At 43.3% G+C, this 12,500-nt stretch overlaps 1 protein-coding gene across 1 annotated transcript in view; it reads left to right on the forward strand.

Moving 5' to 3' along the window:
- Positions 1-12,500, forward strand: part of LOC128643031 (serine/threonine-protein kinase Nek6-like) — a 278,521-nt gene that overhangs the window by 188,028 nt on the left and 77,993 nt on the right. Inside the window, exon 2 of the mRNA XM_053695950.1 lies at positions 8,886-8,996. Coding sequence (XP_053551925.1) covers positions 8,922-8,996 — 75 coding nt within the window. The 5' untranslated portion in view covers positions 8,886-8,921. The remainder of the gene's footprint in view (positions 1-8,885; positions 8,997-12,500) is intronic.

Here is a 12,500-nt window from a genome sequence, read left to right on the forward strand (position 1 = left end):
TACTGAAGAGCATGACGACGCTGATATTAATATCTCTGAAGGGCCCCTAACCCAATCTGAGGGGGCCAGGGAGGTTTTGTCTGAGGGAGAAATTACTGATTTAGGGAACATTTCTCAGCAGGCTGAATCTGATGTGATTACATTTAAATTTAAATTGGAACATCTCCGCATTTTGCTTAAGGAGGTATTATCCACTCTGGATGATTGTGAAAATTTAGTCATCCCAGAGAAACTATGTAAAATGGACAAGTTCCTAGAGGTGCCGGGGCTCCCAGAAGCTTTTCCTATACCCAAGCGGGTGGCGGACATTGTTAATAAAGAATGGGAAAGGCCCGGTATTCCTTTCGTCCCTCCCCCCATATTTAAAAAATTGTTTCCTATGGTCGACCCCAGAAAGGACTTATGGCAGTCAGTCCCCAAGGTCGAGGGAGCGGTTTCTACTTTAAACAAACGCACCACTATTCCCATAGAGGATAGTTGTGCTTTCAAAGATCCTATGGATAAAAAATTAGAAGGTTTGCTTAAAAAGATGTTTGTTCAGCAGGGTTACCTTCTACAACCCATTTCATGCATTGTCCCTGTCACTACAGCCGCATATTTCTGGTTTGATGAACTGCTTAAGGTGCTCGATAGTGACTCTCCTCCTTATGAGGAGATTATGGACAGAATCAATGCTCTCAAATTGGCTAATTCTTTCACTCTAGACGCCTCTTTGCAATTGGCTAAGTTAGCGGCTAAGAACTCTGGGTTTGCTATTGTGGCGCGCAGAGCGCTTTGGTTGAAATCTTGGTCGGCTGATGCGTCTTCCAAGAACAAGCTACTAAACATTCCTTTCAAGGGGAAAACGCTGTTTGGTCCTGACTTGAAAGAGATTATCTCTGATATCACTGGGGGTAAGGGCCACGCCCTTCCTCAGGATCGGCCTTTCAAGGCAAAAAATAGACCTAATTTTCGTCCCTTTCGTAAAAACGGACCAGCCCAAGGTGCTACGTCCTCTAAGCAAGAGGGTAATACTTCTCAGGCCAAGCCAGCTTGGAGACCAATGCAAGGCTGGAACAAGGGAAAGCAGGCCAAGAAACCTGCCACTGCTACCAAGACAGCATGAAATATTGGCCCCCGATCCGGGACCGGATCTGGTGGGGGGCAGACTCTCTCTCTTCGCTCAGGCTTGGGCAAGAGATGTTCTGGATCCTTGGGCGCTAGAAATAGTCTCCCAGGGTTATCTTCTGGAATTCAAGGGACTTCCCCCAAGGGGGAGGTTCCACAGGTCGCAGTTGTCTTCAGACCACATAAAAAGACAGGCGTTCTTACATTGTGTAGAAGACCTGTTAAAAATGGGAGTGATTCATCCTGTTCCATTAAGAGAACAAGGGATGGGGTTCTACTCCAATCTGTTCATAGTTCCCAAAAAAAGAGGGAACGTTCAGACCAATCCTAGATCTCAAGATCTTAAACAAATTTCTCAAGGTCCCATCGTTCAAGATGGAAACCATTCGAACTATCCTTCCTTCCATCCAGGAAGGTCAATTCATGACCACGGTGGATTTAAAGGATGCGTATCTACATATTCCTATCCACAAGGAACATCATCGGTTCCTAAGGTTTGCATTCCTGGACAAACATTACCAGTTCGTGGCGCTTCCTTTCGGATTAGCCACTGCTCCAAGGATTTTCACAAAGGTACTAGGGTCCCTTCTAGCGGTGCTAAGACCAAGGGGCATTGCAGTAGTACCTTACCTGGACGACATTCTGATTCAAGCGTCGTCCCTTCCTCAAGCAAAGGCTCACACGGACATTGTCCTGGCCTTTCTCAGATCTCACGGCTGGAAAGTGAACGTGGAAAAGAGTTCTCTATCCCCGTCAACAAGGGTTCCCTTCTTGGGAACAATTATAGACTCCTTAGAAATGAAGATCTTTCTAACAGAGGCCAGAAAAACAAAGCTTCTGGACTCTTGTCGGATACTTCATTCCGTTCCTCTTCCTTCCATAGCTCAGTGCATGGAAGTGATCGGGTTGATGGTGGCGGCGATGGACATAGTTCCTTTTGCGCGCATTCATCTAAGACCATTACAACTGTGCATGCTCAGTCAGTGGAATGGGGACTATACAGACTTGTCTCCGAAGATACAAGTAAATCAGAGGACCAGAGACTCACTCCGTTGGTGGCTGTCCCTGGACAATCTGTCTCAAGGGATGATGTTCCACAGACCAGAGTGGGTCATTGTCACGACCGACGCCAGTCTGATAGGCTGGGGCGCGGTCTGGGGATCCCTGAAAGCTCAGGGTCTTTGGTCTCGGGAAGAATCTCTTCTACTGATAAATATTCTGGAACTGAGAGCGATATTCAATGCTCTCCAGGCCTGGCCCCAGCTTGCGAGGACCAGGTTCATACGGTTTCAATCAGACAACATGACGACTGTTGCGTACATCAACCATCAGGGGGGAACAAGGAGTTCCCTAGCGATGGAAGAAGTAACCAAAATTATTCTTTGGGCGGAGTCTCACTCCTGCCACCTGTCTGCTATCCACATCCCAGGAGTGGAAAATTGGGAAGCGGATTTTCTGAGTCGGCAGACATTGCATCCGGGGGAGTGGGAACTCCATCCGGAAATCTTTGCCCAAGTCACTCACCTGTGGGGCATTCCAGACATGGATCTGATGGCCTCTCGTCAGAACTTCAAAGTTCCTTGCTACGGGGCCAGATCCAGGGATCCCAAGGCGGCTCTAGTGGATGCACTAGTAGCACCTTGGACCTTCAAACTAGCTTATGTGTTCCCGCCATTTCCTCTCATCCCCAGGCTGATAGCCAGGATCAAGCAGGAGAGGGCGTCGGTGATCTTGATAGCTCCTGCGTGGCCACGCAGGACTTGGTATGCAGATCTGGTGAATATGTCATCGGCTCCACCTTGGAAGCTACCTTTGAGACGAGACCTTCTTGTTCAGGGTCCGTTCGAACATCCGAATCTGGTTTCACTCCAGCTGACTGCTTGGAGATTGAACGCTTGATTTTATCGAAGCGAGGATTCTCAGATTCTGTTATCGATACTCTTGTTCAGGCCAGAAAGCCTGTGACTAGAAAGATTTACCACAAAATTTGGAAAAAATATATCTGTTGGTGTGAATCTAAAGGATTCCCTTGGGACAAGGTTAAGATTCCTAGGATTCTATCCTTCCTTCAAGAAGGATTGGAAAAAGGATTATCTGCAAGTTCCCTGAAGGGACAGATTTCTGCCTTGTCGGTATTACTTCACAAAAAGCTGGCAGCTGTGCCAGATGTTCAAGCCTTTGTTCAGGCTCTGGTTAGAATCAAGCCTGTTTACAAACCTTTGACTCCTCCTTGGAGTCTCAATTTAGTTCTTTCAGTTCTTCAGGGGGTTCCGTTTGAACCCTTACATTCCGTTGATATTAAGTTATTATCTTGGAAAGTTTTGTTTTTAGTTGCGATTTCTTCTGCTAGAAGAGTCTCAGAATTATCTGCTCTGCAGTGTTCTCCTCCTTATCTGGTGTTCCATGCAGATAAGGTGGTTTTACGTACTAAACCTGGTTTTCTTCCAAAAGTTGTTTCTAACAAAAACATTAACCAGGAGATTATCGTACCTTCTCTGTGTCCAAAACCAGTTTCAAAGAAGGAACGTTTGTTGCACAATTTGGATGTTGTTCGCGCTCTAAAATTCTATTTAGATGCTACAAAGGATTTTAGACAAACATCTTCCTTGTTTGTTGTTTATTCAGGTAAAAGGAGAGGTCAAAAAGCAACTTCTACCTCTCTCTCTTTTTGGATTAAAAGCATCATCAGATTGGCTTACGAGACTGCCGGACGGCAGCCTCCCGAAAGAATCACAGCTCATTCCACTAGGGCTGTGGCTTCCACATGGGCCTTCAAGAACGAGGCTTCTGTTGATCAGATATGTAGGGCAGCGACTTGGTCTTCACTGCACACTTTTACCAAATTTTACAAGTTTGATACTTTTGCTTCTTCTGAGGCTATTTTTGGGAGAAAGGTTTTGCAAGCCGTGGTGCCTTCCATTTAGGTGACCTGATTTGCTCCCTCCCTTCATCCGTGTCCTAAAGCTTTGGTATTGGTTCCCACAAGTAAGGATGACGCCGTGGACCGGACACACCTCTGTTGGAGAAAACAGAATTTATGTTTACCTGATAAATTTCTTTCTCCAACGGTGTGTCCGGTCCACGGCCCGCCCTGGTTTTTTTAATCAGGTCTGATATTTTATTTTCTTTAACTACAGTCACCACGGTACCATATGGTTTCTCCTATGCAAATATTCCTCCTTAACGTCGGTCGAATGACTGGGGTAGGCGGAGCCTAGGAGGGATCATGTGACCAGCTTTGCTGGGCTCTTTGCCATTTCCTGTTGGGGAAGAGAATATCCCACAAGTAAGGATGACGCCGTGGACCGGACACACCGTTGGAGAAAGAAATTTATCAGGTAAACATAAATTCTGTTTTTTATATAATTTAGCTCTGAAAATTGTGTTTTTTAAACTCTTAAGATTTGAAACACACCGGCTGGCTTCTTAAGGATAACTCTGCTACATATGTATCCCTAATTGGCTTTATCAGATAACAAATTCTTCTCAAAATAAGGTGGTTAGAGTATGGCTATTAAAAACATTTGCAGCCAACAAGATGTTTAGACAATATTTATTTAGAAAATCTTGTATTACAAGGTGTTTAGTGTTTTATTATTTTATTATTGCACTATTACTTGCATTTTACAACATATACAAAATAAACAATTAGCTACTTTTGTAGCGCTCTCCCTATCTGAGATAGATGTTTCTAAGCTTAATGGCTGTAATGAAAAATGAGTGAAAAAAAATAACCAAAAAATGTGATTAGGCTAAATAGCCTGTAAATATGACAAATGTGTATATATTTGTGTAAATAGAATGTGTGAGTGCTAGCTTATGAAATAAAAAGTGATAAGATATAAAAATTGGTATAAAATGATATACAAAAGTATATATAAGTATATACAGTGTGATTATAAATATAATAAGTGTGATTGTGTATGGGACAAACAGATTGAACCGGTGATGAACCCACAAAAACGTGATAATAAATGGATATAGACAATGTCTAATGGTATGAATATAACAGATATTTTATAGCACAAATAAAATATACAATAATAATAACAAAATGAGCTCAAAAAATTTAAAATATTGTTTGGGAAAAAATTCCAAACCGATGGTACCGAAGAACATAAAAGAATACTGCAGTATAAAGTTTAAAATCAAACCTTGATACGTTTGTATGTTTGGCTGACTATGCAGCGATTCAGTTGTAGGTATGAGAGCCGGGTAGAATGTTTTTTCAAAACAACCAAGCGGTAGTGGAATGAACCGTCCAGGCGGCGTGTTCGATACAGAAAAAACGTCTGTGTGGTGTCTGTGTGTGGTCTTGTTACTTCCTGGTCACATGGGATGTAGAAAATCTTGAACAGGATTGAATGATAGCAACCGGCGGACCAGGATTGGTAAATGGTGACAAGCCTTTTGTTGAAAGAGATCCGTGTGGTTACGGACTAATGATGGTAACATTAATGGGTGGTACGTACCTTAGTACTGTACTCTTATTTGTATTCAGCCGACCGAGCGGCGATACAAAGGTTGAAATCCAAAGTTTGATGTTTGATGAACAGGCAATTCAGCGCTGTTAGATGAGCTTATTAGTTCATTGGATGGAAGTAGTTGCGGTTGTTGCAGTGTGTCCGTATTGCAACAGATTTCCTCTTTCTCCAAACAGATATGGATAGTCTGTTACCTGTCAGATTCCTGATAGTACAGGGAAAAGTGCAGGCTCGAATAAAAAACAGTTTGTAACTGATTAAGACAGTCAATAGTCTGAAACTGTCTCAGACTTATAATTTTGCGGGTAAATAACACTGAAACACAGTAAGGACAGCAGTGAACAACGATCTAGGGGTTGATAAACACATAGTTAAAGTCAGCTGGTGAGCCAATGACAAGAGGCATATGTGTGTATCCACCAATGAGCAGTTAGCTCCCAGTAGTGCATCACTACTCCTGAGCCAACCTAGCTTTGCTTATCAACAAATGATACCAGTAGAACCAAGGACATTTGATGAAAGATAGAAATTTTAAAAAGTCTCTTAAACAAGTCTATTTTGCATCTTCTAACTGAATTATGAGCTTTAATTTTTGACTTTCATTCCCCATTAAGATATAGTATGCAAAACCGTAGCTTTTTCTATTGTACAGATAGCCCCCCCTTATCTCTACAACTTCCTAATATTGTTCACTGAGCTAATTGCACAATCAATGGCGCTTAATGGTTTTCCCGTGTTTGATCCTCATTTACAAGTCTCTGCTGGTCTTGTGTGCCCGAGAGAGGTGACACACCTTATCTGTCACTTGCCAGAGAATCCGGCGACATTATGGTGCAGTATAAACCTCCTCTTTGTTTTATAAATGAAGTGTTTGCAGTGTCACATTGTGACTCACTGAATTTACTTTCCTGCAATTTGGGAAGTTGTTTTTGTTTTAGACAAGGAAGCTGGAACGTGTTCAAGAAAGGCACTTGCAAATCATTTAGCACATTAATAAGATTAGAGAGGTTGTTCCTTCCTCTCTGGCACTCCCTGCAAGAAGACTTAAGTCCTGCCTGCAGGCGTCATGTGCATAACGTGTAACAGGAACCAATGGCGTTTTGTTAGCGAGTTATTTGTGCATGCTCCTGTCCTGGGAGAAAGGAAATAGGCTGGTTCTTTATCCTGTGCCCAAGAGGACAGCTGCCCAAACCAACAGTCTGCGGTAACGCAAATGATTCCATCTTGTATATTTCACTGACTTTCTTTTTTTTGATTGGCTGCTAATTACCATGTGATTTCTTCTGCATTTACATTATGGGAGCGGTATTACTGTTATTGGTCTACTGTTATAATATATACGTGATACACAGCTACAGGTTTATAAAGTAATTGGCAAAAAGAAGTCTCAATCTCTTATCTGTCTATCAACTAGGGATGTTTTATTCAACTTTATGTATTTTGTTATTGAGGATCCACATTATAGTGTGTGTTTCACTTGAAGGGCTAGAGAACCATTTTTACAAATTCTGTGTATTAAATTCAAACTACATTTGGGTCTTACATTAAGGTAAACACAGTTGCATGTATGTATTATGGGATTTTCTATAGAAAACTTCCTTAAACTGAGGAAGGAAACAAAGTAACTGTTACTGCATATGCCAGATACACGCTCCATTGTAAGTCACAGGACAAGCATCCTGATTGGATGTTAAAATATGATTTACAATGGGATGTGCATACTGAGTAAATGTTGGAGTAATATATCTTCCTTTTTTATATAGACATGTTCATGTAATATTTTCTAGTCCGCTATTTACAGATTTACTACATCACTTGCATTAGTGCAGGAAGAGCAGGTGAAATAATGAAACACTAAATCTTATTTGAAATGACATTTTTGAGTATAATGCCCCTTTAAATGGACACTCAAGTCAAAATGAAACTTTAAAGGGACACTGTACCCAAAAAATTTCTTTTGTGATTCAGATTGAGCATGACATTTTAAGCAACTTTCTAATTTACTCCTATTATCAAATTTTCTTCATTCTCTTGGTATCTTTATTTGAAATGCAAGAATGTAAGTTTAGATGCCGGCCCATTTTTGGTGAACAACGTGGGTTGTCCTTGCTGATTGGTGGATAAATTCATCCACCAATAAAAAAGTGCTGTCCAGAGTACTGAAACCAAAAAAAAGCTTAGATGCCTTCTTTTTCAAATAATGATAGCAAGAGAACGAAGAAAAATTGATAATAGGAGTAAATTAGAAAGTTGCTTAAAATTGCATGCTCTTTCTGAATTACAAAAGAAAACATTTGGGTTCAGTGTCCCTTTAATGATTAAGAAAGAACACATAATTTTAAGAGTTTTTCAAATTTACTTCCATTATCATATTTGGCACAGTCTTTTTAAATTCACATTTTTTGAGGCACTATCTGCTACTGAGCATGTGCACAAGCTCACAGGGAAAACATATACTAGTCTTTGATAGGCTGATGTCTGTCACATGGTACAGGGGGCTGGAAAGTTTTAGAAATAATAAATTTGGTAGAAAACATCTACTGCTTTTTTGAAATTCAGAGCAAGGGGCATATCTATCAAGCCCCGTGTTTCTGATGAGCATTCAGGCTCGCCAGAAACACCAGTTATGAAGCAGCGGTCTAAAGACCGCTGCTCCATATCCCTGTCTGCCTGCTCTGATGAGGCGGACAGACATTGCCGCAAATTCAACCCGTTCAAATACGATCGGGTTGATTTACACCCCCGTGCTGGCGCCGCAAATCTGCAGGGGGCGGCGTTGCATTCAGCGAGGTCTGGCGGATCAGGTCCGACAGACATTTCATAAATAGGCCCCCAAGTGTTAAATCATTGTCTTTTTATTATGCACTTGTCAATTATGCAGTTCTACTGTATTTAGTGGTCCTTAAAGGCCGGGCTTGACAAATCCTGGGAGCCAAGGACCCACAGCCGTTAAAATGTGACTACTGGCTCCTGATCATTTTTCATATAGTTATATATAAATTCCTTTGCTGACTCCTTGTTATATAAACGTGTCAACCTTTGTTCTAGCAAAACACAATTATTCTGATTACATTAAAGGGCAGAACATACTGGAAGAGCAATATTGCCTGTACTTATGCTTAGCGCCACCTCTAGGCAGTGCAGTAGAAGAAGGTCGTTCTGCAGAGCTTGCAATCTATACGATCAGTATAATTCCTATTTGATTTTCAGTCAATGCAAATTATTGTACATTTCCATTATACCATATCATCTCTAATAGTCCCCTCATAATGTCATTGTCTCATTGCCTTTTAGCGGATTTGAACTGCACACAACAACTGGAATGTTACCATGGAAGGACGTTTAGAAGAAAAGAACAGCCCACTGTGCAAACTTCCTGGGCAAGAATATCAGAACGATAGCCAGGTGATCTACTGATATATCTTATTATATGTGTGTTTGTGTGTTCATTTGTATAGCCCCTACTTAAAACTAAATGTTCCTATGTACATGTGATTTAAAAACAAAGGCGCCGATATATCAATGTCTGTCCGACATGATAAACTGTAGCATATCATGTCCGACAGACATCGCTGAATGCCGACACGATACACTGTAGCATATCATGTCCGACAGACATCGCTGAATGCCGACAGCATACACTGTAACATATCATGTCCGACAGACATTGCTGAATGCCGACACGATACACTGTAGCATATCATGTCTGACAGACATCGCTGAATGCCGACAGCATACACTGTAGCATATCATGTCCGACAGACATCGCTGAATGCTGACACGATACACTGTAGCATATCATGTCCGACAGACATCGCTGAATGCCGACACAATACACTGTAGCATATCATGTCCGACAGACATCGCTGAATGCCGACAGCATACGCTGTAGTGTATCATGTCCGACAGACATCACTGAATGCCGACACGATACACTGTAGCATATCATGTCCGACAGACATCGCTGAATGCCGACAGCATACGCTGTAGTGTATCATGTCCGACAGACATCACTGAATGCCGACACGATACACTGTAGCATATCATGTCCGACAGACATCGCTGAATGCCGACAGCATACACTGTAGCATATCATGTCCGACAGACATTGCTGAATGCCAACAGCATACACTGTAGCATATCATGTCCGACAGACATCGCTGAATGCCGACACAATACACTGTAGCATATCATGTCCGACAGACATCGCTGAATGCCGACAGCATACGCTGTAGTGTATCATGTCCGACAGACATCGCTGAATGCCGACACGATACACTGTAGCATATCATGTCCGACAGACATCGCTGAATGCCGACAGCATACACTGTAGCATATCATGTCCGACAGACATTGCTGAATGCCAACAGCATACACTGTAGCATATCATGTCCGACAGACATCGCTGAATGCCGACAGCATACACTGTAGCATATCATGTCCGACAGACATCGCTGAATGCCGACACGATACACTGTAGCATATCATGTCCGACAGACATCGCTGAATGCCGACAGCATACACTGTAGCATATCATGTTCGACAGACATCGCTGAATGCTGACAGCATACACTGTAACATATCATGTCCGACAGACATTGCTGAATGCCGACACCATACACTGTAGCATATCATGTCCGACAGACATCGCTGAATGCCGACACCATACACTGTAGCATATCATGTCCGACCGACATCGCTGAATGCCGACACCATACACTGTAACATATCATGTCCGACAGACATCGCTGAATGCCGACAGCATACACTGTAGCATATAATGTCCGACAGACATCGCTGAATGCCGACAGCATACACTGTAGCATATCATGTCCGACAGACATCGCTGAATGCCGACACCATACACTGTAGCATATCATGTCCGACCGACATCGCTGAATGCCGACACCATACACTGTAACATATCATGTCCGACAGACATCGCTGAATGCCGACAGCATACACTATAGCGTATCATGTCCGACAGACATCGCTGAATGCCAACAGCATACACTGTAGCATATAATGTCCGACAGACATCGCTGAATGCCGACAGCATACACTGTAGCATATCATGTCCGACAGACATCGCTGAATGCCGACACCATACACTGTAGCATATCATGTCCGACCGACATCGCTGAATGCCGACACCATACACTGTAACATATCATGTCCGACAGACATCGCTGAATGCCGACAGCATACACTGTAGCGTATCATGTCCGACAGACATCGCTGAATGCCGACACCATACACTGTAGCATATCATGTCCGACCGACATCGCTTAATGCCGACACCATACACTGTAACATATCATGTCCGACAGACATCGCTGAATGCCGACAGCATACACTGTAGCGTATCATGTCCGACAGACATCGCTGAATGCCGACAGCATACGCTGTAGTGTATCATGTCCGACAGACATCGCTGAATGCTGACAGCATACGCTGTAGCATATCATGTCTGACAGACTTCGCTGAATGCCGACAGCATACACTGTACCACATCATGTCCGACAGACATCGCTGAATGCCGACAGCATAAACTGTAGCACATCATGTCCGACAGACATCGCTGAATGCCGACAGCATACACTGTAGCATATCATGTCTGACAGACATCGCTGAATGCCGACACCATACACTGTAGCATATCATGTCCGACAGACATCGCTGAATGCCGACAGCATATGCTGTAGTGTATCATGTCCGACAGACATTGCTGAATGCTGACAGCATACGCTGTAGCCTGTAGCATATCATGTCTGACAGACATCGCTGAATGCCGACAGCATACGCTGTAGCATATCATGTCCGACAGACATCGCTGAATGCTGACAGCATACGCTGTAGCATATCATGTCTGACAGACATCGCTGAATGCCGACAGCATACACTGTACCACATCATGTCCGACAGACATCGCTGAATGCCGACAGCATAAACTGTAGCACATCATGTCCGACAGACATCGCTGAATGCCGACAGCATACACTGTAGCATATCATGTCTGACAGACATCGCTGAATGCCGACACCATACACTGTAGCATATCATGTCCGACAGACATCGCTGAATGCCGACAGCATATGCTGTAGTGTATCATGTCCGACAGACATTGCTGAATGCTGACAGCATACGCTGTAGCCTGTAGCATATCATGTCTGACAGACATCGCTGAATGCCGACAGCATACGCTGTAGCATATCATGTCCGACAGACATCGCTGAATGCCGACAGCATACACTGTAGCATATCATGTCTGACAGACATCGCTGAATGCCGACAGCATACACTGTAGCATATCATGTCCGACAGACATCGCTGAATGCCGACAGCATACACTGTAGCATATCATGTCTGACAGACATCGCTGAATGCCGACAGCATACACTGTAGCATATCATGTCTGACAGACATCGCTGAATGCCGACACCATACACTGTAGCATATCATGTCCGACAGACATCGCTGAATGCCGACAGCATATGCTGTAGTGTATCATGTCCGACAGACATTGCTGAATGCTGACAGCATACGCTGTAGCCTGTAGCATATCATGTCTGACAGACATCGCTGAATGCCGACACCATACACTGTAGCTTATCATATCTGACAGACATCACTGAATGCCGACAGCATACGCTGTAGCATATCATGTCCGACAGACATCGCTGAATGCCGACAGCATACACTGTAGCATATCATGTCTGACAGACATCGCTGAATGCCGACAGCATACACTGTAGCATATCATGTCCGACAGACATCGCTGAATGCCGACAGCATACACTGTAGCATATCATGTCTGACAGACATCGCTGAATGCCGACAGCATACACTGTAGCATATCATGTCTGACAGACATCGCTGAATGCCGACAGCATACACTGTAGCACATCA

This window comes from Bombina bombina, chromosome 12 (genome assembly GCF_027579735.1).
Source record: "Bombina bombina isolate aBomBom1 chromosome 12, aBomBom1.pri, whole genome shotgun sequence".
Classification (NCBI taxonomy): domain Eukaryota; kingdom Metazoa; phylum Chordata; class Amphibia; order Anura; family Bombinatoridae; genus Bombina; species Bombina bombina.